This window comes from Stenella coeruleoalba (assembly GCF_951394435.1).
Source record: "Stenella coeruleoalba genome assembly, chromosome: 16".
NCBI lineage: Eukaryota > Metazoa > Chordata > Mammalia > Artiodactyla > Delphinidae > Stenella > Stenella coeruleoalba.
In genome coordinates, this window is record NC_137162.1 from 55,300,166 (window position 1) to 55,327,229 (window position 27,064).

Sequence of the window (27,064 nt, forward strand, 5' to 3'; positions counted from 1 at the left end):
ACAGTAGTGAGGGGTGTGGCAGGAACCCACTGGGCAGTGCTGAGGAATTGGAGAGGTCATCTGGGCCCAGGTTCTAGGAAGAAGGATGTTACTGGGGCATGTTAACAGGTTTCTGAGTCTTTTTTTGTCCTCCTCACTGGGTCTTTCTGAGAACTAAAGCTTTTTATTTTGATCGAATCCGATTTGCTGATTTTTATTTTTTTACTTTTAATGGATTGTGTTATGTCTAAGAACCCTTAATCCAGTCCTAGATCTCAAAGATTTTTCTCCTATACTTGCCTTCTAGAAGTTTTTTAGTTTTATATTTAAATCTGTGATAGGTCTTGTGTTAATTTTTATATAAGGTATGGGGTTTAGGTTGAGAGTCTGTTGCCAGGATGTCCTCTTGCTCCAGCATCATTCGTTGAAGACCATCCTTCCTCTACTGAACCACTTCTGCACCTTTTGTACTTTGTGGGGCTATTCTGGGTCCTCTGCTCTGTTCCGTTGATCCATGTGTCTGTCTTCCTGGCAGTTCCACATGGTCCTGATTTCTGTAGCCGTATAATAAGTCTTGAAATCAAGTAGAGTGATTCCTCCCATTTTATTCTTCATTTTCAAAATGGGTTTCGCTGTTCTAATTCCTTTGCCTTTCTGTGTATATTTTAGAATAGTCTTATCCCTGTCTACAGAAAGTCTTGCTGGCATTTTTGTAAGAATTGCATTAAACCCCTAGATAAATTAGGGGCAATTTTCTGAGACTTAAAAAAAACAAAAACAAAAAAACTATGAAAACTCACTGGTACCCAAGAAGCCTTGGGTTTATGAGGCAGCTGGTGTGAAGTATGAGGGGGGAGGGGAATGGTCCACCTCATTTCCGAGTGGACTTTGGTGGGATGCTTTGCCTCCCAGAGGGCCGTTGCCATGGCTCTCTCTTTGTTCACAGGGAGCAGATGGAATCCCAGTTGGAAAAGGAGGCCCGGTTCCGGCAGCTGATGGCCCATAGCTCCCACGACTCGGCCATTGACACAGACTCCATGGAGTGGGAAACAGAAGTCGTGGAGTTTGAAAGGGAGACGGTAAACCGCCCTTGTGTCTTCTCTTCCCAGCTCTCCTCAACGTGACGGCTTTGGATGGGGGAGGGAAAGGATGGCCCTCTTGCAGGGCCCCCAACTTCATGGCTGCTAGTTGGGAGGTCAGCTTTTTCTCCCAGGGTGTGGATGCATCCTTTCCCTGCACTTGTCCAAGCCCCATGCAGTAGCAGCTTGGTCTCCTGTGTTACCTGGCGGATGCTTGCAGTGCATGGAAAGCAGAGGCAAGAGCAGAGCGCCAGGGGGCTGAGAGAGAGAGAGAGAGAGAGAGAGAGAGAGAGAGAGTGTGTGTTTCCAGTGGTGGAAAGGGGATCACAGCCGCTCAGAGGTTTTATCTTGGGGACCACGTGTCCCGTCGGGGTGAAGGGACAGCACCCGCCTCGGAGTGAGTGTCTTGGGGGCGGGTGTAAGAGCCAAATATTTCTCATCACTGCTGTAAAGTGAGCTGTTGCCACTCTTCTTTTGCCAGGAGGATATTGACTTGAAGGCACTTGGTTTCGATATGGCAGAGGGTGTGAATGAGCCTTGTTTGCCGGGGGACTGTGGCATATTTGTCACTAAAGTGGACAAAGGAAGCATCGCTGATGGCCGCTTACGGTGAGTGTAGTGGGCTCCAGGCTCTGGAGGGAAGGTGGCAGTTTCCCTCTGACCTAATGCAGAGGGCCTGGAGAGCCAGGTGGCGTTTAAATGAACGCATCCCAGGACCTGGGGGCCTCACAGAGGCTGTTGAGGCTTTCAGGCTTAACTGCTAACATTGTTCTTAAAGGCTGCTTGGACTCCGAATCGCCTCTGAATCTGATCTTTCTCCCATCACCAGGTGCTGCCTTTTGCTTCTCTGTGTAGTAAGGGGCTCAGGTGAAGTGTGTGAGAGTCTGGAATGTGCATTGCCTGCTCATCCCATGAAATAGTGATGATAATAATTAGCACCTACATAGTGCTTGGTATTTGCTAAGTTTAAGTACTTCATATAATTCATTAATCTTTACAATCCCATGAGGTAGGTTCTTCTGTTGCCCCCATTTTACAAATGAGGGCACTGAGGCCCAGAGGGACTACGTCATGCCGCTAGTAAGTGGTAGAGCTAGGGTTTGAAACCAGGCTCCAACCCTTGCCAGCTTAACCACTCCACCTTCCTAGAAGAGGAAACCTTTTTCTTTTCTTTCTTTCTTTCTTTTTTTTAAAAAATAAATTTATTTATTTGTTTGTTTTTATTTTTGGCTGTGCTGGGTCTTCGTTGCTGCGCGCGGGCTTTTTCTAGTTGCCGTGAGCGGGGGCTACTCTTCGTTGCGGAGCACGGGCTCTAGGCGCGCGGGCTTCAGCAGTTGTGGCACGTGGGCTCAGTAGTTGTGGCGCACGGGCTTAGTTGCTCCGCGGCATGTGGGATCTTCCCGGACCAGGGCTCGAACCCGTGTCCCCTGCATTGGCAGGCGGATTCGTAACCACCGTGTACCAGGGAAGCCCCGAGGAAACCTTTCTGAATGTGTTTGTGGGGTACCTGCTTTCTGGTGTTCTGCTCCCTGAATGGGAGCAACAGGGGCCGGCCCCCTGGTCCCAAGGCCTCCGCTGGCAGTGACCTGGCTGTCCCCCTCCTCAGGGTCAATGACTGGCTGTTGAGAATCAACGACGTGGACCTCATCAATAAGGACAAGAAGCAGGCCATGAAGGCGCTCCTCAACGGGGAGGGGGCCATCAACATGGTCGTGCGTCGGAGGAAGTCCCTGGGCGGGAAGGTGGTCACACCGCTGCACATCAACCTGAGCGGGCATAAAGGTAGGGGCTGGGGAGGTGGGCAGGGCACCCTTTTCTCGTACAGAGAGATCACATGTGTTTTCGGGCACCCCTCATTCCCAGAACTAGGCGTTGATGTGGTTTCAGTGCAGCCCATGTGCTTCACGCTACGGGGCCGTCTGGGTCCTGGGTCTTGCTTGTCTCTGATTGTTTGATTCGCCAGACCAGACCTGACCCGGTCCCTGGGTGGTGTGACCTGGGCGGGGTGCTGGGATGGACAGGTTGCAGTCTGCCAACATCCTTTTTAAAAGTTTATCTCGTAAAGTCAAGATGAGACAACCAGAGGGCCATGCAACCCGGGCAGGGGTTAACCGGGGACCTCTGGTTTGCAGACAGCGGCATCAGCCTGGAGAATGGAGTGTATGCTGCCGCCGTGGTGCCCGGAAGCCCGGCTGCCAAAGAGGGGTCCCTCGCTGTGGGAGACAGGATTGTGGCTGTAAGTCTCAGGGAACCCTTCCTCTGGTTCTAGACTCCCCATCTCCCAGTTCCCAAACTAAGGGCAACTACTTTTAACAGTTCATTGTGTTTTCTCCCCCAAACGTTCAAAACTTATATCTCCCACTTTTTTTTTTTTTTTTAAACTTAGATGTGATCATAGTATACTGTGCTGCTGCTAACCTTGCTTTCTGTTTCTAACAGCGTGCCTTGAGGTTCTTCCAGATTCACATCTTTAGATCTGTCTGAGTCATTTCAGTAACTGCATGTTCCTTAGTGGCCTTTGGGCCGGTCTCCTGATGGACAGTCAGGACATTTTTTGCCATTGTAATAGTGCTTCATGGCCACTGCTGTGTCCCGCCACGGGATAGAGTCCCGGGTGGGGGAATTGCTGGATCAGAGGGCATAAGCATTCAACACGTGATGTGATGTCCCTCCTTGTGCTTCAGAGAAGTCCCACCTGCCGTGTTTGGGGGAGCTCGTTACTTCACATCTTTGCCAGTGTTTTTCAGATTTGGGGGCGAGCTAGAGTTTGAAAGCAATATGGCCAATACGAAAAACTCTTAAGATGTGGGGAAGTTATAAAGAAAAACAAAACCAACCAAATTAATCTACCACCCCAAGATAATCACTCTGAATATATATATTTTTTTAACTTTCAATTTTGAAATAATTACAGAAATAATTATAATTCAGTTATAATGTTAAACAATATTAAAAAGTGAAGTGGCAAAGATAGTACAGAAAGGTCCTACGTACCCATCATCCAGTTAACATCTAATGGTTACATCTTACGTAACTATGAAATCTGTTATCACATTTTAGGTTAAAAAACAGGGCTGTCCACCACCACAAAGATCTCCCTCGTGTCACTCCTTTCTGTTAACCCCCGCAGTCCTAAGCATGCCCCCTCCCCGCCATCATAAGCCCTGGCAACTAATCTGTTCCCCAGCTCTATAATTCTGTCATCTGGAGGATATTGTGTAAGTAGAGTCTGCAGTACTTGCCCGTTTGAGATGGCCTTTTCCACCTGGCTTCGTGCTGTGAGCTCCATCACGTGGTTGGATGTGCCGATGCCGTGGTCCTTCTCGAAGCCGGGTAGGACTCCATGGTATGGGTGCACCCCAGTCTCACCGTTCACCTATTGCACATACACTTTTAAAAAGCACTGGAACGTGTCTGAGAGGGGTGCGGACAGAGACTCAGGCGTGAGGGGCTGTAGGAGTCTTTGCGATGATACTTCATGTCACGTGGGTCCAGCCTCCCACATCATGATCTTGTTTTCAGTCTCCTCGCGCCCCTGGGGGGGCGTCCGTGTTTGTTTTCCTTTTTGCTCTTGAAGGAGTTCTGAGCCGTGGTCCAGCATCACGCAGCAGGAAGCGGCGGGTCCGGGATGTCCCTCTGGGACCCGTGGTGTTCTGGTCCCAGTCAGTCAAAGTCACTTCCCCAGAGTGCTTTCAAGGCTGTGTGTTTCATTTGCCTCAGAAGCCCCATAACTGGACTTTGAGGGCCTTAACTGGGGAGGGGCTTTCTCTCCTTTGCCAGCTCCAGACGGGGGCACCTTACAGAACAAGACCCACTGTCCAGCATGGGTCAGCAGCTAGGCAGAACCCCTATCCTGGTGGTGGGCCTGACGGGCTCTCTGTTGGCCCTAGATCAATGGCATTGCACTGGACAACAAGTCTCTGAATGAGTGTGAATCTCTGCTGCGGAGCTGCCAGGACTCCCTGACCCTCTCCCTCCTGAAGGTAAGGGCCCCCGCCCTTCACTGGCTCTGCTCTCGCCCTCTTTGGGGCAGGCAGAACCCCAGCTCCTTGTACGCAAGCCACTTCTCCACATCACTGGGATCCTTGGAAAAAAGGTCTTGATTTATAAGTGCAAGGTATGCGTGAACCCTGACTGGATCCTGGTTTCAAAACCAAAACCAAAACCAAAAACCCAGAAACAAAAAAACCTAGCTATGAAGGACATTTTGGAGGTGGGGGGTACATTTGGATCTGGACTGGGTAATGAGATGATCTTAGGGAATTGTTACTTTTCCTGGGTATAATGATGGTATTGGGGTCATACAGGAGAATGGCCTTATTTGGGAGAAGTGCGTGCTAAAGCTGTTCGGGTGAAATGTCATATTTGTAACTTATTTTCTAATGATCTGCAGTATAAGTAGATACAGACAATTGGGCAAAATATTGTTGAATCTAAATGGGTTTAAGGGCGTTTATTGTACTTCTTATCAGCTTTTCCAAGAAGGTTGGAAAAAGGCTCATCTACTTCATTAAGAGATATTTTTAAAAATTATTTTAAAATTAATAGCCTTTTTGGGGAACAGATTTAGGTTTACAGAAAAGTTGAGTTAGTACAGAGAGTTCTCATATCTTCCGCTCTGTGATATCGATGAGCCAATGTTAATACATTAGTATTAACTAAAGTCTGTAGTTAACGTGAGGATCCACTCTTGGGGTTGTACATTCTACGGGTTTAGACAAATGTATAATGACACGTATCCGCCGTTACAGTATCCTGCAGAGTGATTTCAGTGCCCTGAAGAGCCTCTGGGCTTCACCTGTTCATCCCTTCCTCCCCCTCAACCCCCGGCAAACGCTGATCTTTTGACTCTCTCTGTAGTTTTGCCTTTTCCAGAACGTCATATAGCTGGACTCACATAGCATGCAGCCTTTTCAGATTGGCTTCTTCCACTTAGTCCTGTGCATTTAAGGTTCCTGCATGTCTTTTCATGGCTTGATAGGTTGTTTTTATCACTGAATAATATTCCATTGTCTAGGTGTACTGTAAGATGCCTTTAATAGTGAATTTTTTATATTTACATTTAATAATTTTAAAAAATAGGCAGGACACAGTGCAGGTGATTTCAGAAAATGCTCAAAGTCAAGGGAACTTTGTGTCTTTCCTGTGGGTTCCCAGTGGCCTGGCTGTGAGCAAGCGTCACCTGTTGGCGAGGTGTACATGCCTGCACGTCTGTCCATCTGTCCAACTTTGGGGTGTGTGTGGCCCATTCCTGACCATCGCTCTACCTCCGGGGGTGGTTTTTGGTGGCAGCTCCAGGTCGTGCGGTCTCACCGGCTCTCTTCCTCCCTCCTCTGCAACCCCTACTTAGGTGTTCCCTCAGAGCGCGTCGTGGAGCGGCCAGAACATCTTTGAAAACATCAAGGACTCTGATAAGATGCTGAGCTTCCGAGCCCACGGCCCGGAGGTCCAGGCTCAGAATAAACGGAATTTGATGCAGCACAACAACTCCACGCAGACGGACATCTTCTACGCCGACAGGCTGGAGGACAGGAAGGAGTCTGGCCCCCCAGGAGGCAGCAGCTCCTTCCTGCACAAGCCGTTCCCCGGGGGAACCTTCCCCGGCTCCCCCCAGGCCTGTCCCAGCGCCTCCGAGCGTAGCCTGAGCCCCTTTCGCTCGGACGCCTCGGGGGAGCGTGGCTCTGGGCCGGTGGACGTGCGTAGCCGGCGGCCACTGCTGCCCTTCGAGACTGAGGTGGGCCCCTGTGGGGAGGCAGAGGCCCGCCTGGACAAGGCAGAGCCCGAGAATGCCAACAGCGGCGGGACCTGGCCCAAGGCTGTGCTCAGCTCCGCGGCAGGACCCGAGAAGCTCTCCGTTTACAAGAAGCCAAAGCAAAGAAAGTCTATCTTTGACCCAAACACTTTCAAACGCCCCCAGACGCCCCCCAAAATAGACTACCTGCTCCCAGGCCCTGGGCCTGCTTACTCCCCCCTGCCCTCCAAGAGGGTGGGACCTCTGACGCCCCCAAAACCTCCCAGGAGGGGTGACTCTATTAAGTTCCAGCACAAACTGGAAACCAGTTCTGAGTCAGAGGCCACTCTAGTGGGCAGCTCCCCATCCACCAGCCCCCCGAGCGCCCTGCCCCCCGACATGGACCCCGGGGAGCCCATGCACGCCTCTCCCCCTCGCAAGGCCAGGGTCCGCATTGCTTCCAGCTACTACCCTGAAGGGGACGGGGACTCCTCCTACCTGCCGGCCAAGAAGTCCTGTGACGAGGACCTCACCTCCCAGAAGATGGACGAGCTGGGGCAGAAGCGCCGCCGGCCAAAGTCTGCTCCCAGCTTTCGGCCCAAGCTCGCTCCAGTAGTGATCTCTGCTCAGTTCCTGGAGGTAGAGCTCAGCCCTGGAGTGGGTCAGGGGGAGGTGGAGGTGGGGCGGGCCACACAGGGGCCTGCGCCCGCCCGCACTGGCATCCCCTAGCTCAGGCTTAGCCCTGGCTCCTTTGCCTCTGCTCTCAGCACCTGCCCGGGAGAAGGGGAGGGGATGGCAGGTGAGTGCCCGCAGGAAGCAGTCTCCCTTTAGGAGATTAGAAAGCAGCCTGGGGTGTGCGTGATAGCGGTAATACGACACCAAGAGGGCAAGGCTTCCTTGGGTCTGGGGTTTGATTTGCTTATTGAGCAAGAAGCTTTTGAACTTGTATTGCAATAAACCCAAGTGGCAAGGACCCACCTCAAAGGATTTAGGGAGTCAAGATAGCACGTGTGAATCTGTTAGCTGGCAGCAGGACAGGCCGGCTTGTTTTTGTGGGTGCTGTGGTCATTTCCAGACGGGAGAGATTGCTGTGAGCAGGAGAACAAATCCCTGCTACTTTCAGCAGACACGGAGCTTCACACGGCTGGGCAGGTTGTGTGGAGTTGCTGCATACGTGTGCCCGATGCACCCATGTGTTCCACCCTCTCTACACACAAAAGCTGTTTATTCGAAAGAACAGATTCTTGCTGTGTGGTTTTCTTCCAAAGTATTTTTGAAGGAAGTTCTTCTCTTCCAGATGTGTAAGGCAACGTGAATGAATAAACGAGTTAACGATCTCTCCCAAATGTCACGTCATGTGTCTGAGTGGGAGAAGCTAGGGCGTAAGGGATAGAAATCGCTTGCAAATGCCTGTGTGTTTCCCTGTTTCCAGCCACTGCCTCTTGCCTTTGGTTCTGCAGGAGCAGAAGAGCGTCCCGGCCAGTGGAGAGCTCTCCCCAGATCTCCAGGAGTGGTCCCCTTACTCGCCAGGGCATTCCAGCCGGCACAGCAACCCCCCCTTCTACCCCAGCAGGGCGTCTGTGGGTGAGCTGGCAGGGCAGGGCCGGGGAGGAGGGTCGATGCGGGCTCCCAGGGCCGCCCAGTCCCAGGGAGAGTGGAGACTGTCATTGCAGGAAGCTGCTGTGTGTCCTCAAAGATCTAGCCACTACTGACCTGTCTGGAGTGTTCAGTCTTCTATCAGTGACATTTTTTAGCTTTTCAGAGTGCTTTCTCCCCATAGCAGCCTGGGAAATGGGAAGCACTGAAGAGGGTTCTCCTGCCTTACAGGTGGAGCAGGGCCAGAAGCTTGCATAGATCTGGGGCTGGCTGGATGCTTTGGGGCCACTGTCTCACCCTGCCCATTTGCAGGCACTGTTCCCCGCAGTATGACCCCGAGCACCACTGTGAGCTCCGTCCTGAGGAACCCCATCTACACCGTGCGCAGCCACAGGGTCGGCCCTTGCAGCTCTCCGCCTGTCCCCAGAGAGGCTGGCCCCCAGGGTTTGCATCCCAGGTATGTGAAGCCACCTGTGCTTCCCTGTACCCCAGCCATCCAAGCCCACCTGGGCATAAGGCCACTGTGTATAGAGGGGTTCCCTTGCCTAGCTGGGAAGAGGCCGGGTAGAGCAGCGCTGGGGCCCCGGGGAAAGGAAACTTTAAGGTCGCTCTCTTTATTTACCAGCGTGGAGCTTGAAAAGGTATTTGTAGGACGATGGTAGAGAAGGCAGCTGATAGCTGAGCGCTCACATGCCAGGTACTGTCCTCAGACCTTTATAAGCGTCATCTCACTTGGTCACCAGAGCCACCCTACTATTACTGTCTCTGGTTGATAGATGAGGAACTGAGCCTTAAGAAAATGAATGGATTGGCTCAAGGTCACTTATTCATTCGATTACTTGACAGGTTTTAATAGAGCACAGACTACATGCCGTGGACTGCTATAGTTCTAGAGGGCTACAGTGAAAAATTAAGTAGACAGACTTCATCTCCTGTGGCATTTGTGTTCAAGTGGCCGGGGCCGAGGTGGGGAGTGGGGAACAACCAAAAAAGAGAACAGAGTGATACCAGATGGTGCTGAATGGCCCTAAAGACCCTAAAGTGTTGACAAGCTAGGCTGTGACTTGGAAGAGGGTGGCAAGTTATATTGGGCGGTGGAGAGGGCCCCGTGCAGGGGGATGCTGCCGTGACTAGAAGGCTGAGAAGAGGCCAGTTGTACGACTTGGGGAGGAGCCTCCAGGAAGGAGGGCTGTAGGTGCTGCAGCCCGGGCATCTGAGAATGGTGCAGTGGGCTCCAGGGAGAGAGTAGGGGAGCTTGGCAAAGAGACGGTGAGTCAGGAGGAAGGCCCACGTCATAGGGCACAAACCCAGAGTTTGGGTTTTATTTTGAGTACAGTGAAGACCCCTGGAAGGCCCTAAGCAGGCAAGAGATGTAGTCTCACAGCTAGAAGAGGTCATCGTCGGGCCTGAATGTGGGCCAGCCCGACGTGGGCAACGCGGGCTCCCCGCCCTCAGCTCTCCCGTTCCAGGGACGGGCTCCTCTAGGGAGAGCCTCGGTGCTGTCCTGCCCCTCCGTGCCCGCCCAGGAGGCAGAGCCTCTGTTCGTCCCTGCAGAAAGCCCTCTGTCCCAGTGAGCTTGGTCCTGGCCTGGCGCTTGCAGGGCCCTCTGAGCGTGGCTGCAGGCAGTCGCCGTCCTCGGCCGACTGGGAGCCGCTTCTGGGCCTCCCTGAGCTGGCAGAGGGCCTCAGGGTGGCCAGCCACTTGTTATCCTGACCTGGTCCTTCTCCCGAGCCCCTCACTTGTCTGCTTTTCGACAGTGTCCAGCACCAGGGCCGCCTGAGCCTGGATCTGAGCCCCAGGGCCTGCAGCGACTGCTCTGAGATGAGAGCCTCCCACGGGTGCAACTCCCTGCCCTCCAGCGCCCGCCTCGGTAACTGAGCCACCGGCGCCTTCTCGCCAGAGCAGGCAGCAGTCTTTCTTCATCTCCACCCGCATCCTTATGCCCAGACCTCCTGGCGGCCCACACACACAGCCCCTCTCCCGAGGCCGGCTCCACGCTGCACCCAGAGCCCTTTCCTGTGGCCTTCCTGCAGCTTCCCACGGTGGCCGTATAGTTGTTCTGGTGACCCCTGGCCCAGGAGCCTTGCTCCCTGACCCTGAGGTCATTCTGGGGGATGTCATGTTGCCGATCACTTACGGAAAACGCACCCCAGAGTCGAGGCTAGCAGTTGTCTCAAAGAGACTCTGGTGGAGCTGCTTCCGGCGTTGTGGACACAAGACCGGCAGTCGCGCCTGTCGCGTGGGGTGCTGTCTCTGTTCGGGGCTGGAAGCGAGACTTGTGGGATGCTGTTCTGAAGCAGCCTAGCCCTGCACGGTTTATTCACGTACTGGGGCTAGGCCTCTGCTTTCCCTGACTGTTCCACGTTGAGACCCCCTTGGGGATAAATGGCAGGGCCCACTTTCATTCTGTCATAACCGTGTATGTTTCCTGACTGCTAGGATGGTGGTGAGGGAGTGAGGGGTGCTGTTTAATTGCAGGCCTAAAGTTTTGTCCCCTTGTGGAACCACAGGGTCTTCGAGCAACTTGCAGTTTAAGGCAGAACGCATTAAAATCCCATCAACGCCAAGATATCCGCGGTCTGTCGTGGGCTCTGACAGAGGTGAGAACTTCTCAGTGGCCCTTCCCCGTGCTGACCCCCTCCGTCCTCAGGGTGGGGTGTCTGGGCACCGCTCACAGTTCACTCCCGGTCTCAGCCATCAGTTATGCTGGCGGGGCCAGGACCCGGGCCCTGGCGGGAGATGCAGGGGGGAGTGTGAGGCACGAGGCACAAGGCACCCGCACGCATGGCCGTGCGTCCGGGCTGCGGGAGCGGAGGTGCAGGCCCGGCCCTCACCCACCCCTCTCGGCAGGCTCGCTGTCCCACTCGGAGTGCAGCACTCCCCCGCAGTCTCCTCTGAATGTCGAAGGCCTGTCCTCCTGTAGCCCATCCCAGACCTCAGCCGCCACATTGCCCAGGATTGCCGTCAACCCCGCGGCCCTCGGGGAGCGCAGAAAGGACAGGTGAGTGGGCACAGGGGAGGATGGCGCGCTGCTGTAGCGGGCCAGCGCTCGGCTGCGCCCTCGGCCCCGGGCGTGGTGCGGTTTGGGGAGTTCCGACAGAGTTGACCTCCGGCGAGGCTGCAGGCGTTTGGGTCGCCTAGCATCCCCTGGTGTCTTGCTCCAGGACGTCACGAGGAAGTCCTGTGGACACGTGATGCAGGAGGAGGGGCGCACGTGGATGGCCAGTTGGAGGAGCAGGGTGAGCTCCTTCCACTGAGTGCCCACGGGAGGAGGGGGGCTCCAGCACGTGATGCTGGGGACGACCTGACAGTGACCGTGATGGAGTGATGCCGTTCACTGCTCCCCAGGCCCTTGCTTAAGCACGTTCCACGTAATAAGTCGTGAAGTCCTCACATAACCCTGTGATCAGCGGCATCGTCATCGGCCCCATTTTAAAGATGAGGAAACTGAGGCCAGAAAGTTGGAGTGGTCTGTCTGTGGTCACATGGTTAGTGACTGGCCTATACTAATTAGAATCAGGACTCTTTTTTTTTTTTTTTTTTTTTTTGAACTTTTGGCTGCACCACGCAACATGCGGGATCTTAGTTCCCCAACCAGGAATCAAACCCCTGCCCCCTGCAGTGGAAGAGTGGAGTCTTAACCGCTGGACCACCAGGGAAGTCCCAGGACTCCTTCTTACCCTTTTCTTTTTGGCCCCAGAACACAGCTGTATCGCTTGCTCCCTCCCCCCGCCCCCCAAGCTTTTTATTGTGAGATAAAATACACACAGGAAGAGAGTGTGTGAAGCATACATGTACAGCTTAGCCGTTTATTGGTTCATTTTGAAATGCAGGCTGATCTCAGCTGTCAGTCCAGACGTGCCTCCTCTCAGGGCTGGTCCCTTCCTGCACAAGCTCTGCACGTTCCTCATCCACCTCTGGTGTTCTTCAGAGTGGGATTTACCAGATCGTATCTATCTATTTAAAGGGTTCTGTCTAGATCCTAGTGGGAGATTGGATTAAACTTGAACTTACCTGTATCTAATCACTTAGGATCTAGGACTAGAGCTACTCTCCTCCACTTACATCCAGAAAGCTGAGGACCCTTGTAGCTGCAAGCCATGGGAGAGACGCTGCTGGGTGGGCCCATAGTTAAGAAAATCTCATTTACGATCTGAACCTGTAAGACAGCACACCTGGCAAGTGTAAACTGGAGAACAGAGCGTACCCATAACCGCCAAGGCGCCTGGGCCCCCAGGGGAGTCAGCACAGTTCGCGTGGACGTGTTCATGATGGCCTCACCTGCATCGTGCAGACAGGAGCACAAACCGGCCCTGGGGGTGTGAGGTTTTACCGAACCCCCAGCTCAGGTCACTGAGAGAACAAGACTTTCCCCCCACTGAAGGGGGCTCCTTAGAAGCAGAAGGGGCCTTATCACATGTGGTTCAGACATCCCCTTAGCTTTCTCCGCGGTGCACAGAGAACCGGTGTGTGTGTGTGAGCGAGTGTGTGCGTCAGTGTTGGTGATTCCTGCCTTCACAGCGCTTAGGTGACATAAACTTTAACGTGTGTGACCTGACTGAAGAATGGGTTACTTACTAAAAATAGTCCCTCTTTTGCTCAGTCTCAAGTTAACTATCGTTATAGAAAACTGGGAAAACTAGAAAAGTAGAAAGAAAAAAGTCACATAATCTCATCAACCCGAGGTTCAGTTGCTGTCATTTCACCTTCTGAGGTGTGTGTGTGTGCATATATACAGTTTAAATACATGCCTTATTTATGTTGTTTTACATACATAAACTTCCTCCTTAATGTTATGTTTTAAGCTGTTTGTAGTGTTAAGTATACTTTATGAACTTCTTTTACAAAGCAGCCTTATTGTTCTGACAAAACTCTTGTGCATATTATAAAAATTTTAAATCATTCGGGAGATTAAAAAGTAAGGATTCCCTCCCAAAGGGCCCCCCTCTGCCTGCCTGCCCTTCAGCACGTGGACCACCCCCCCACCCCCCCACCCCTCCCTGACATGTGCTCTGGAGGAGGGAGCCCTCGGGGGTGGCGCTCTGCTTGTCCCCTCCCCTGGCCTTTGGCTGCAGTCTTGTCCTGAGGAGGAGCTCGGGCAGCATGCAGCGGGGGTCCTGGCGGCTCGGGGTCACTTAACTGTCTGTCTGTCTGTCTGTCTGTCACGTTCCAGGCGTCTGTGGTTGTCTTCCTCCTCCGATCACTCCCGCTCTGCTTTCTAACCTTTTGCACCTTCCAGATGCCTCCACCACCACAGATCCCTCCTGAGACTGCCTGTGGCTGCCAGGCCCAGGTCCTCCTCCCTGAGGAGCGTGAGGTTGGCCCGACAGGAGGTCCCCACCCCAGCCCCCCCTGCGCCCCTTATCCCCCGCGGTGCGGTGGGCGGCTCCCCGGGGCCAGTGGGTGCATGGTGCCGCCTTGCTCCCAGCCTCCCCGCTCCCTTTTTAGTGCCTCCGGTTTGCAGCAGCTTAATCTCATGATCATTTTGCATCCTCCTGTGTCCTGGTAAATATAAAAACTGATATTTAATGTTGCCCCTTCTTGGGTGAATATCACCCCAGAAAGCAGTCCTTTTGCCCCAAGGGCGTCTTGAGACCCCATTGGAGGTTTGTACGTTGCACATTGTGAGGCCACTCCTCTCCTGTTAGGGAAACCTGCGTGCCTTTTCCCCGCGCATATCAGTGTTTATAGTTCACACAGACCCTTCTTGGTGTCTTTGGGACTGGGTGCTTCTGTGTCCATCCGCGGGTGGGGGGTCGTGTCTGTATTGCATGGGGTTGTGTATCACCGTCGTACAAAGGTGGACTTCATCGTGTTCCCATCCAGCTGTGTCATCATAGGAGCGTCTGTGCCCCCTGGCCCTTTCTGCGTAGTGATTGCATGCCTGACCTCAGATCTTCCCCAGACCTTTCCTTTGAGCCTGAGTCCCCAAAACTGTTGGCTCTCTTCCAAGGCCCTACGTGGAGGAGCCACGCCATGTGAAGCTGCAGAAGGGCTCGGAGCCGCTGGGCATCTCCATCGTGAGCGGGGAGAAGGGCGGTGTCTACGTCTCCAAGGTGACCGGGGGGAGCATCGCTCACCAGGCCGGCCTTGAGTACGGGGACCAGTTACTTGAGGTGAGCGGGAGCTGCCGTCCTCTCCCTCCTCTCCTCTCCTCTCCTCCCTTCCTGAGTCCCCAGGCCCTCCTCCACGCCCTCCTCTGCCATCACTGAGCCCGCTCCTGGTGTCTCCTAGTTCAATGGCATAAACCTGCGGAGCGCCACGGAGCAGCAGGCCCGGCTCATCATCGGGCAGCAGTGCGACACCATCACCATCCTGGCCCAGTACAACCCACACATGCACCAGCTGAGCGGCCACTCCCGGTCCAGGTGAGGCCCTGGCCTCCTAGGGGGCATGGGGGCCGCAGGGAGAGAGACGGGTGCGGCAGGTGCGTGGCTCGCTGTGGGGAGACCTACGTGCCAGCTGCAAGTTCTGGGGATTCTGCTGCCATGAGAGAGGAGTTGACCAGCCCTGGGTTTTGGAGAAGGGACATATGGAGGGATGGTTTTCCCTCCTGAAATAGGGTGTGGAAACGGGTGGCTGGGTCCCGCGTGCAGCAGGAAGCCCCGGCATGGGTATGTGGAGCAGGCAGGAGCTGCGGCCCCGGGCGGATGCTCCCACAGAGTGGTCTGGCCCCACTCCACGAGCAGACACTGGACACCTGCCCCCGTCTGCCTCTGTGCTGTGGGTGGCAGGACAGGTGAGGAAAGGGTGAGACGTGCCCCTGCCATGCAGCGCCTGTGAAGGGAAGGGCTGAAATGCACATGCAGAGGAAAAGAGAACAGTGAATTCACGGGTCGCCAGGCTGACCCCTTTGCAGAGGATCCCCGAGTTGAGGACAGGCAGATCCTGCAGCTGGGTGACCGAGTCCAGGCTCCTGAGGCGCCTGCTCTCCTCAGGGTTCGGGTCACAGAGCTGCGTGACCTGGTCCTGTTCACGTCCCAGACCTGGTCGCCACCAGAGATGGGGTGGCTCCGGCCGGCTGCATGCTACTCCTCACTCTTCCTGTCCTGTCCCCAGCTCCCACCTGGACCCTGTCAGTCCCCACTCCACTCTCCAGGGCAGCAGTGCCACCACCCCGGAGCATCCCTCTGTCATTGACCCACTGATGGAGCAGGACGAGGGCCCTGGCACACCCCCGGCCAAGCAGAGCACCCCCGGCTCCAGGTCAGCAGATGCATGCCACAAGCCTTCCATCCGTGCACTTGGCTGAGCGGGGTGGGTCCGGGGGGCCATTGTTGGGGCCCAAGCACATCCTCTGGGGGACGTGGGTCCCAGCGCCGCCCTGCGCTGCAGACGGCACACCGGCTTGTCAGAATTTGGGGTGGGGAGCACGCCAGTCCTTTTTTCCTCCCTCCGTCCTGCCCTCTCTCCCTTTTTTTCTCTTCGTTTTCTCACTTGACTTACTCTTAGTTCTGCCTTTTTTCTTTCTCTCCTCCTTTTCTCACTCACTTGTTTTCTGGTTCTGTCCTTAGACAGAATCCCACGGTCATCCCCCAGCCAGGCCCCGGGCTCTGGCCATCAACAGCGGTGTTGCCCCCAAGGAGCTCTAGGTTTGAGGGTGGCAGACCAGTGTCCAGGCATGTGCAGCACGGCCGGAGTGCTGGGAGGGGCGCCAGGGGCCGCAATGGAACAGTCATGAGGAGCATGGCAGGGCAGTGACAGCTAAGTCACAGCTCATCACGGGATGAGCAGGGGTTAGTCGTGCAAAGGGCGGGCGTGAAGAGATGTCCGGAGGAGGGAGCGGCATTAGTGTGGGCAGGAGCTGGCGGGGAGGTGGGGGAGGGTCACACAGGCTGGGTCCTGAGGCAGTCACTCTTCAGTCTTGGACAGAGCCCTTTCTCGGGTTCGACTTTAATGAACTGTTCACAGAAGTTTGAGGCTGGAAGCTGGGACATCTTCAGGGCTTTCCTACTTGTGACCGTTCACTGTGCCCATTATGGCTACACTTACCTGCAGCAAAATTTTCGTCACCAGCTGGCTCCCCCGCTGAGGTCCTGCTCATTCGGTTCTGCTGCTGTCCCGTCTCCTTCACTCAGTTTGTTTGCCAGCCTTTCAGTGTCCCTGTGCTGTGAGTTCCTTGAGGCAAGGGGCCCTGCTTCTTGGTTTAGTGCCATCTGGGCCATAGAAGCTGCTCAGTAAACATTTGCTGGATGAGTTGTGCCCTGGCTGGTGAGCCTGGCTCTGCAGTTCTCTGCAGAAGAATAGAGTTAGGAAAACAAGTGCAGTCCAGGTGGGCAAGACATAGCCCATGGTGTGTGATGGACAGCTGGGCTGGAAAGCAGGGGTGTTGATGTCCACTCTGTTCCCAAGTGGCTTTGTGACCCGGGGTCACGTGTTCACCTCTACCAAACCTCAGCATCCTGCCTACAAACCGGGTCACTAGAACTAGAGGCTGTGTCGGCCCGCCTCCCGGCTCCTGTGGTTCTGAGAGCTCGTGAGACCGTGGCGGGGTTGGGGGGGGGGGGCAGCAGAAAACGGTTAGGGCGTCACCACTGTTTCATCTTTCTCATGTCTTCCTCCCTCCCTGTGCACAATTGAAGAGCTTCATTTTCCTCCCCATAAGGATGGTGGGAGATGCCACCAAGAAGACCCCAGAACCACGAGTTGTTTTCATCAAGAAGTCCCAGCTGGAGCTTGGCGTGCACTTATGTGGTGGGAACCTGCATGGGGTGTTCGTGGCCGAAGTGGAGGACGACAGTCCTGCCAAGGGCCCCGACGGCCTAGTGCCTGGGGACCTCGTCCTTGAGGTGAGTTCTGCGCCCTCTGAGCAGCAGCCGGGCTGCTCTCCGCCCGCACGTCGGGCTTGCCGCCGTCTCAGTTGGCACAGGAGGTGGAGGAGCACAGCCTCTGCTGGCGACTGCTGTGTGTGGGTGTTGGATGCTGCCCAGACCCCTACTGGGTAGATCATGGGGAAGCGGGCAGGGGGGCCCCGGCTTGGGCACTGGTGTCCGGAGGGGAGATGCTCTGCTGTTGTCAGTGGGAGGACTCAGGACTGGTCTGATGGCGAGGGCCATCTCCCGCTCATTGGGTCTCCTGTTGGGTGGGGGAGGTGGGTCGTAGGTACTCAAAGATAGCAAGGAGCATAAGCAAGGTGAAGGGCTGTGTTTCCAATAAGGCTTACTTGCGGGGGGACTAGAACAGGGTTTCTCCTGGGAGCAGCTGTTGAGGGTAGAGCAGACACTCAACAGAGGACTCAGCCTTACCTGCGGAGGTGGGGCAGATGGATGCCCAGTGAACGGGATGCTGAGTCTCACCCTTACCCTACACCTGGCCTCTCGCGGGTACCCAAGATGCCCAGCTTCTGCCCTCTGACCCCAGTCCTCCGTCTCTGGGTAGTACGGTAGTCTGGACGTGCGCAACAAGACAGTGGAGGAGGTCTATGTGGAGATGCTGAAGCCCAAGGACAGTGTCCGCCTGAAGGTGCAGTACCGCCCTGAGGAGTTCACCAAGGTCAAGGGCCTGCCTGGCGACAGCTTCTATATCAGGTACCAGTGGCCAGGGTTGCCGGGGACTTGGGGCTAGGGGAGGGGCTTTTGGTGAAGGCTGTTCCCTGTGAATGTCCCCATGTTTCTTGCCCCCAAAGGGTGGGGCCGTGAGCATTATTACTTGGGCCCCAAATTGGAAGCTTATGACTTAGAAAAACCCTCGAAAGCTCCCAGGGCCAGATGGGCTCCCTCTTTAGGGTTTAGGGCCTGGTGGGGAAGTTTGAGACCACAGAGCCTCACTTTCCTGTGGGCTAGGCTCCTCTCCCGGTCTCCTCTGACCCAGGTCTGCAGATCCCTCTGCAGCGTGTGTGGGTGTCAAGGCATCCACGGTACCCCGAAGTACTATATGTAGTGTGTGTCTGAGGCAGGCTTCAGGCTTCAAAACGGGCGTTTTCCGGGAGGTGCTCAGCTTTCTTCATGTCCCCTAAGATCTGAGGCCACACGAGAATGGAAAGCACTGATCGACCGTGTACCGTGAGGTGGGGGGGGGTCCCTGTCTCTAGGGAACCCCTCCTCAGTTGAGGATGGCATGTTTCCCTTCCGGGAAGTTTCTAGTCTGTAGGAACCATCAGCCTTGCCTCAGGGGAGGGACGCCAATGGGAAAGGCCCATCTGGAATGGAGATAACGGCCTTGGTCCTTGGCAAGAAGTCTTTTATGTGATGGGCATGAGGCAGCCCTTGTCTCCAGGGAGCCTGGTCTCAGGGGAGGAAAGGGCAGTCTCTGTCCTGTCATGTAGAGCCTGGGCTCCCCTCTTTGGGAACCACTGCTAGGCTGGGGCGAGGCTGGACCTGATCAGCCTCTGGGGTCTGGGGAAAGTTCAGAGCAGGAGAGCGGCTCTAGGAGAATGGCTGTAAAGGGCAGCCAGCGGCCTGACCTGCCCTCTCCACTGCCCGGTCCAGGGCCCTCTATGAGCGGCAGGCAGAGGTGGAGCATGAGCTGAGCTTTAAGAAAGATGACATCCTCTACGTGGATGACACCTTGCCCCAGGGCTCATTTGGGTCCTGGATGGCCTGGCAGCTGGATGAGAATGCCCAGAAGATCCAGCGCGGGCAGATCCCCAGCAAATACGTGTGAGTGTTCTCGAGTCTGGGCCTGGGGCTGGGGCGGGCGGCACCTGCGGGGATGCCCCATGGGATGCGGACTGGGGCTCATGGGGGTTTATACTGATGCTCGTATCAGCTTCTGGTCTGTACGTTTTGCCACGATTGCTTGTCCAAAAAGCAATTTTGGTCCTAGCGTAGGTCAGTGCTGTACTGAAGTCAGTGCTATACAGAAGCACAGGGGCAACTTAGGAGACAGCACTTTTTTGTTTTGAACAGGTTTGTTGAGACATGATTCACATACCATACAATTTACCCAGAGTGTACAGTTCACTGGCTTTTAGTATTTTCACAGATGTGCAGCCATCACCGTAGTCGATTTGAGAACATTTTCGTCACCTCAGGAAGAAGCCCCGTTAGCTGCCCCGCCTTGTCTTTCTGTCTGCCCTGCCCCCTCCTGTCAACCCTGAGCGACCACTGATCCTTCTGTCTCTGTAGACTTCCCTGTCTGGACTTTCACGTGAATGGAGTCATATAGCACGTGGTCTTTTGTGACTGGCTCCTTATCCTTGGCGTGATGTTTTTCAAGGTTTTTCCTGTGTTACAGTGTCTATCTGTGCTTCGTTCCTCTTGGTGGCAGGAGGCATAACTTGTAGCGGTCACGCGTGAAGGCTGTCTTAGCAGCTCCTTCTGACCCTCGTCTGACTCTAGGAGGTGGCCCTGTATTCTGAGAGCTTGCCCAGCACTGGTGTGTGTGTATCACCCTCACAGCAGTGGCACCATGGCGTCCTCAGTAGCGTGGGTGGTGAAGCGGCCAGGAAACCTGTAGAGAATGTGGGAGGAGCCTGGAGCCCCAGCTCTGGCTCTCCTCGCGGCTGGGCATGCGGGGAGGTGATGGTCCCTGGGCCCTCCGCAGCGCTGCTGTACTCTTGTCCACAGGATGGACCAAGAATTCTCCCGGAGGCTCAGCATGTCTGAAGTCAAGGATGACAACACCACCGCAAAGACGCTCTCGGCGGCTGCACGCAGGTCCTTCTTTCGAAGGAAACATAAGCATAAACGCAGCGGGTCCAAAGATGGGAGAGACCTCCTTGCCTTGGACACCTTTTCCAACGACTCCATTCCACTCTTTGAAGGCAAGTGGCTGGGCTGGCTTTCTCCAGCAGGCTCGCAGGATGAGGCGTGCTGTTGACCACAGGAGCCTCACCACAGTGACTTAAACAAGATAGAAGTTTGCTTTGCTTTCACACATAACTGATCCAGGGATGTGTGTCTGGGTTGGGATGGCGGTGCTACTGTCTTCAGAGTGTCTACCACCTGTAGGGTGTGGCTTCCATCCTCAAGGTCTTCCCATGGTCATTGCAGCTTCTGCCATCACGTCCACGTTCAGGCAGCAGGGAGGAGGAAGGGGCACGGCAAAAGTGTGCCTCTTTAAACAGCTTACCTGGAAACCCCACCCTTGGTCTCCCACTTATTCCTCATTGGCCGCTCAGTCTGCGAGGGAGGCTGAGAAGGCAGGACTTTCACTGGTGACCTGCTGGCTTCAGTAATGCAGGTTCTGTTAGTAAGGAATAAAGGAAAGATGGGTATTGGGTGTGCAAAATGCAGTCTCTGCCCAGTGCATTGCTTCCAGTTTGCTTTTGGGTTATTACTGGCTGCTTGCTGGTGACCAAGGGCCACTGTGCAGATCTCTGGCCGTGTTTGGCCTTACTCCTGTGTGTGTCCATTCTTTTTTTCTTATTTTTTTGGCCGTGTTGGGTCTTCATTGCGGCGCACGGGCTTTCTCTAGTTGCGGCGCGCGGACTTCTCACGGCGGTGGCTTCTCTTGTTGCGGAGCACAGGCTCTAGGCGTGCGGGCTTCAGTAGTTGTGGTGCGTGGGCTCAGTAGTTGTGGCTTACGGGCTCTTGAGCACAGGCTTGGTAGTTGTGGCGCACGGGCTTAGTTGCTCCGTGGCATGTGGGACCTTCCCGGTCCAGGGATCCGACCCGCGTCCCCTGCATTGGCAGGCAGATACTTAACCACGGCGCCACCAGGGAAGTCCCCTCCTGTGTCCATTCTTCCAAGATCCTCCCAGGGCCAGGTGCTGACCCAGTCCTGGAGTTGCGCATTAGGCAGCATCAGACATCCTTCGGCAGATTGCCCCGTGGAAGGGTTCATTTGTCCTGTGAAGCAGGAGCCTCCTGTGAATGCTGCTCCGAGGACCCCCGTGTGTGTCCACTGTCCCAGAAGGTGTGCCTTCCCTGCTGGCAGGGTGTGGAGGTGGCAGAGGGCCTCAGAAGGTGGGACATCTGGTTTCCTCCTCCTCTCCTTCCTTATTTATTGTTTCAGTTAGGGCCTTAGTCACAGTGAGTTGAGTGAGTCCCACCTTTGTTCATGGCCCACAGGTCACTGTCAGTGAGGACAGGGGTTGGCAAGCCATAGCCTGTGGGTCAAGTCTGGCTGTTTTTATATGGCCTTCGAGCTAAGATTGGGTTTTTACATTTTTAAATGTAAAATAGACTCTTCACCTTTTGGCAGTAATAGTTGCTTGATTCTCCCTTCCCTTTTCTTCCGTAGACACCACCTCTGGTGTATTTGGTGTATGTCTAGTGGATGTCTTTGGAAAACAGCCGTATGTCTAGTCTTCCTTTCAGTTCTGCAGTGGGTTGTTTTTTTTTTTTTCTTTCATTATGTATTTTGAAGTGGTCTTTAAATTGTTATTTCTAAATTGTTATATCTTACTGTTAACTTGACTCTTATCATTATGTCCTTCTTTATGTGTAGGAATGTTTCTGGCCTTAAGGTCTATTTTGTTTCAGTGCTGCTAGCCGTCAGCTTTCTCTTGGTAGTGTTGCATGGTTTGCCTTTTTCCATCCTTTTATCCTTTCCTGTAGCTTTATATTTACGTGGCTCTGCAGGCAGCATGTGGGGTTTTTTCCACCCACTGTGATACTTCATCTTTTTTTCATTTTATTGAGATATAATATATGTATAGAGAAGCGCACATACATCTACAGAAAAGTGTACATCCCGAGGCGTTTTCACAATTTGAACACACCTGTGACAGTCTTTCTCGTTTAATCAGAGTATTTAATCACTGATTAAATCATGGCTGATATATTTACCGTCTTCCAGTTTTTTTTCTGTTGTCCTGCCTGTTTTATGTTCCCTTCACTTCCTTTTCTTCCTTTTGGATTAATCAAGCATTTTTATTATTCTGTCCCCCCATCTGTTAGTTTTTAGGTAATCATTTTGTTTTACTGTGTGGTGGTGGCGGGGGGGGTAGATTCCAGCAACCCTCATGATATATATCTCTGACCTACTGCTAATATGAATCATTGCTTTGACCGCTTCTCTATTAATTCTAAAACATCAGAGCACTGTGACAACTTCTTTACCTCCCCCCACACCTTTTGCATTATCATTTTCATTTTACGTATATTTTAAATCCAACAGTGTTACTGATTTGCATGTCAGTTATTCACTTATATTTATCCTCTCCATTATTCTTCATTCCTTCCTGCAATTCTCTTTCCTTCTGATCTTTTCTTTCAGCTGAACACTCCCTTCAGCATTTTTTTTCCGTCTTAATTGAGATATAACTGGCACATAATATTGTGCGAGTTTAAGGTGTACAGGATGATAATTTGATAGGTGTATATGTTGCAAATGGTTTACCACAATAAGGTTAGTTTAACACATCCTTTACCTCATATAACTACCATTTTCTCGATGTTATGGTGACCTTCAGCATTTCTTGTAATGCAGGTTTGTTGGTGACAAATTCTCTATTTTTTTGTTTTTTTGGTCTATTTTCCCATCATTTTGGAGATTTTTCACTGGATATAGAATTTTAGATTGGTAGATGTTTTACTTACGCATTTTAAAGATATAATTCATTGTCTTCTGGCTTTCATTGTGTATCTGTTTCCTGGGGCTGCTGTAACAAATGTCACAAGCTTTGTGGTCAGCGCAGCATACATTGATTCTCTCACAGTTCTGGAAGCCAGAAGTCCAAAATCAGTACCACTGGGCCAAGATCAAGGTGCTGGAAGGTCCACACTCCCGTGGAGGCTCTAGGGGGGAATCCGTTAGGTCCGTTGGTCTGTAGTGTTGTTCAAGTGCTGTTTCCTTATTGATCTTCTGTCTGGTTGTGCTATCCATAACTGAAAGTGGGGTATTGAAGTCCCCTGCTAATACTGTGTTGGTGTCTGTTTCTCCCTTCAGTTTCATCAGTGTTCACTTCACTTATCTGGGAAGTCTGATGTTGGGTGCATATATGTTTATGATCGTTGTATCTGTCTGGAGAAGTGACCCTTTTATCATGCTATAATGTGCTTCTTTGTCTCTTGTGGCAGTTTTTGTCTTAAAATCTATTTTGTCTGATACAGCTGTGGTCACCCCTGCTCTCTTTAGGTGCCCGTTTGCATGAATTATTTTTTTCCTGTCCTTTCACTTTTAGCCTATGAATGACCTTAGAGCTTAGGTGAGTCTCTTGTAGACAGCATATAGTTGGATCTTTTTTATTTATGCATTCAGCCAGTCTACGTCATTTAATTGGGGCATTTAATCCACTTATATTTAAAGTAATTACTGATATGGAAGGACTTACTATTGCCATTTTGTTAGTTGTTTTCTCTATGTCTTGTTGCTTTTTTGTCTATCTTTTCCTCCTTGGCTGCCGCCTTCTGTATTTCATTGATTTTTTAAAAATTTTTATAGTGACATGTTTTGATTCCCTTCTCGTTTCCCTTTGTGTATATTTTATAGATACTTTATTTTTGGTTACCACTGCAGTTACATAAAACATCTTAAGGTTATAACAATTCATTGTAAACTGATGGTAACTTAATTTCAATCCTGTATAAAAACTCTACTTTACATCTCTGGGATCCCGACCCCCCCACCCCCTTTATGTTATGGATGATACCAATTACATCCTTTTTACATTATGTGAACATTAGCGTAGTTTTATTATTACCTTTATGCTTTTGGTTTTAATATCTATACCAGTTTTAAAAGCAGTTTTCATAACTACATTAGGTTACTTCCAGATTGTCTATTTGTCTGTGTATTTACCCTTCCCAGGGAGTTTTTTATTTTCTCTGGACCTCTGACTCTTGTTGGATTTAGTGCTTGCGAGATGCTCTGTAGCCCCCCTATGATTCTGTAACTATGAGGACTTCCGACAGAGCAGATTATTCGGGGAGGAAAAGGAATCTTCTAAATTGGTGCCCCTCAGTGTGGAATGTTAATAATCATTAGGGGAGGAGATGATTCTGTTCAAGTTAAGTTGAAGACATAGTGACTTAGTGTCCGTACACAGGGAAATGGATAAATAGGTGCAGGGCATCCATCCCGTAGGGTGTTCAGAAGGAGTTAGGGAGATCAATGTGCATCACCAGGGACGCGGTTCGGAAGCATAAGACTGAGTAGAAGAGGGAGTTGCGGAATGTTGCATGTGTCCTGTATTTTTGCATGTATCATGATACAAAAATGTATCTTGTCATTTTTGTTGAGCACGTGGACCTACATAAACATAGTTTCTAGGTGTTTTGAGCCTGTAAAAGTCAACATGTGAGAATGACACCTGGAAGAGGATGTACTTTGTATCCTTATAACCAACTGTGACGGTGGTTATGAGGAAACTGTTGATGACCAGGACTGGAGAAGAGGTGTTGGAGAGGATGCCTGGCTTTATCTGTAATGTTCAAAGTTTTAAAAGACGGGGTGTTTTTAATCTCTTCCTGGAGGAAGTTCTTTGCCCTGGGACTCCACAGAGCCTTCAGTCACAAGTATGCGGGGGGTCTTGGACAGTGAATGTGATCACCAAACCCTCCCCCTGCTTTAATAACGGATCACCTGGTCACCAGGTTGAGAAATGCTGTATAGGAAGCGATATAGACGTGCCTGGATAATCATCAGACCAAAAAAATGTGTGCGCTTCTGCCTGTGAGCTCGGCGTTTGTGGAGCCGAGCACCGCCCTGTGTGTTCACCTCTAAAGCTCTGCCATCTGGTCCGTCTTCCTTCATCTCCTAGTCACGAGCCCTCCGGGCCGGACCTCTCGTTGACCCTTCCTCACAAGCCCACCTCAGGCGACCCTCCCCTCAGCTCTGCCCCTCCTCATCGCCACTCCCACCCCCCGAGGGTGAGGCTTCTTGTCCCGCTGCCTGGAGCTGGCAGGCAACTCTTGTATGGTTGTCTTGTTTCTTACCTGTTGCCGTCGGTGAGCCTGGTTAGAGCATGAGCTCTGCAGTGGCAGGGACTGTGCTTTCTACTCTTTTTAAAAGTGCTTCCGAGATGCCGGCACAGCGATTGGTACAGGGGAGGTGCCAAGAAGATATTTGCTTGCTGGTTTTCAGGAGGTCACTTCCTGCAAGGATTTTTTTATTCATTTGGTGGAAGGGGAGGTTTTTACTACATGTATCAACTAGGATATTGGTTTGACTGCTGTAACTGAGGCCAGACAACAATGGCTGAAATGTGATAAGAAGCTTATTTCCCTGCCACATAAAAGTCTGAGCTGGTGGGGGGAATCCCTGGGAGGCAGCTCTGTTTTGGGGATCATAAGGGAGCCAGGACCCTTCTGTCCTGTGGCTCTGTCATTTCCTGAGGGTTGTTCTCATCTGCAGGATCAGAGCTGGCTCACTGCACCCGGACCTGTCCATTTCAGCTCACGGGAAGGGGGAGAGTTTGCTCACCCCACGGGGCAGGCCTGGGTCACATGACCACACCTACCTCAGGGGAGGTTGCCTCTCTAGAGAGCAGAGAATATATACTAGGGGTGAGGGGAGGGTGCATTGGACACACACGGAAGCATTTGAGTGGGATGAAGTGCTGCAGTGTCTTGGGTGTCCGTGGAGCAGGGACACTCTGCTGGACTCCAGGAGCGGCCGGGCCCCGGTGTGCCCAGGGTATGGGACTCTCAGTGCTACAACTGGGCAAGTCCCAGACAAACCAGGGTGAGCTGGGTAGCTGGCTCCGGATTTGTGGAGTGAAGGAGGTGGGCCTCCCTGGGGTAAAAGCAAGGTCAGGGGAGCCGTGGGTCCCCAGCCCCTCCCCTTCCTCCCTCTGCTCCAGGTGGGTGTCCGTGACACTGCTCCCCTCTCTCCCTCAGATTCGGTGAGCCTTGCCTATCAGCGGGTCCAGAAGGTGGACTGCACCTCCCTGAGGCCCGTCTTGATCCTGGGGCCTTTACTGGATGTGGTGAAAGAAATGCTCGTGAACGAGGTGCCCGGCAAGTTCTGCAGATGCCCCCTTGGTAAGGGATGCCCATGTGCCTGCTGGGCTGTGTCTGTCCCTGTGTTTGTGTTCCTCCCCCTGTTCCCGGGCATGGATCCCAGGATGTTTCAGCGTCCCCTGGACTTGGCTCAGATCAGTGTGCAGCCTCTGGTTCTTTGTGCGGGAGCGAGGACAGCAGGGCTGGGTTCCTAAAGTCTCTTCTGCGCAGCGTTCTTCCTGGCACGTGCAGTGACGGCTCATGGTACCAGGGCATTCCTGATTCCTGTGTCTGTGCTTTGCAGAGGTGATGAAGGCCTCCCAGCAGGCCATTGAGCGGGGCGTCAAAGACTGCCTGTTTGTCGACTATAAGCGGAGGAGTGGCCACTTTGATGTGACCACAGTGGCTTCCATAAAGGAGATCACAGAAAAGGTACCTGTTGCTTCAGACCAAGGGATGGGAGCGCCTCTCTGAGTCCGGGGTTTGGACCCCAGTGCGTGTCCGGGCCCTGTACCTTTGCACATCTGCCCTGCATGTCTCTCGGACCTTCATGAGCTCGCCTGTGTCCCGTTAGTCTGAGTTAACCTACAGGGGGCTGGCCCCCGTTGCTTCTTGTGCTTCCGCTTTCGTGAGTGGGAAGCTAGTCCTGGGCAGAAGTCGCCCTGTATGTGTGTCACCTCTCCCTCTCTGAGGGGCTCTGACGAGAGCTTTGAACTCTAGGAAAGGCCCCTCGCAGGGGTTTCTACAACAGGGTCCCAGAATGCCTCTGCTGAGCTTGTGTGCTGAGCTGATGTGCCTCATTCTAGGGACAGGGGCACGGCTTCCGTCAGGGCCACGACCCTGCAAGGATAAGAGCCGTTGCCACGTGCCTTTAGGCTTGTGAACATGCTGGGGTCTGTTTGCCAGGTAGT

At 53.0% G+C, this 27,064-nt stretch overlaps 1 protein-coding gene across 2 annotated transcripts in view; it reads left to right on the plus strand.

Annotated features, from left to right (window-relative positions):
• Positions 1 to 27,064, plus strand: part of DLG5 (discs large MAGUK scaffold protein 5) — a 120,946-nt gene that overhangs the window by 88,776 nt on the left and 5,106 nt on the right. For both annotated transcript variants that reach the window (XM_079899600.1, XM_079899599.1), the window contains exons 10-29: positions 926 to 1,058; positions 1,540 to 1,667; positions 2,665 to 2,840; positions 3,191 to 3,294; positions 4,949 to 5,041; positions 6,409 to 7,428; positions 8,250 to 8,373; positions 8,698 to 8,842; positions 10,143 to 10,255; positions 10,896 to 10,985; positions 11,236 to 11,386; positions 14,339 to 14,501; positions 14,620 to 14,753; positions 15,445 to 15,591; positions 16,991 to 17,174; positions 17,764 to 17,912; positions 18,813 to 18,983; positions 19,893 to 20,089; positions 26,052 to 26,195; positions 26,458 to 26,585. In XM_079899600.1, coding sequence (XP_079755726.1) covers positions 926 to 1,058; positions 1,540 to 1,667; positions 2,665 to 2,840; positions 3,191 to 3,294; positions 4,949 to 5,041; positions 6,409 to 7,428; positions 8,250 to 8,373; positions 8,698 to 8,842; positions 10,143 to 10,255; positions 10,896 to 10,985; positions 11,236 to 11,386; positions 14,339 to 14,501; positions 14,620 to 14,753; positions 15,445 to 15,591; positions 16,991 to 17,174; positions 17,764 to 17,912; positions 18,813 to 18,983; positions 19,893 to 20,089; positions 26,052 to 26,195; positions 26,458 to 26,585 — 3,694 coding nt within the window. The remainder of the gene's footprint in view (positions 1 to 925; positions 1,059 to 1,539; positions 1,668 to 2,664; positions 2,841 to 3,190; positions 3,295 to 4,948; positions 5,042 to 6,408; positions 7,429 to 8,249; positions 8,374 to 8,697; positions 8,843 to 10,142; positions 10,256 to 10,895; positions 10,986 to 11,235; positions 11,387 to 14,338; positions 14,502 to 14,619; positions 14,754 to 15,444; positions 15,592 to 16,990; positions 17,175 to 17,763; positions 17,913 to 18,812; positions 18,984 to 19,892; positions 20,090 to 26,051; positions 26,196 to 26,457; positions 26,586 to 27,064) is intronic.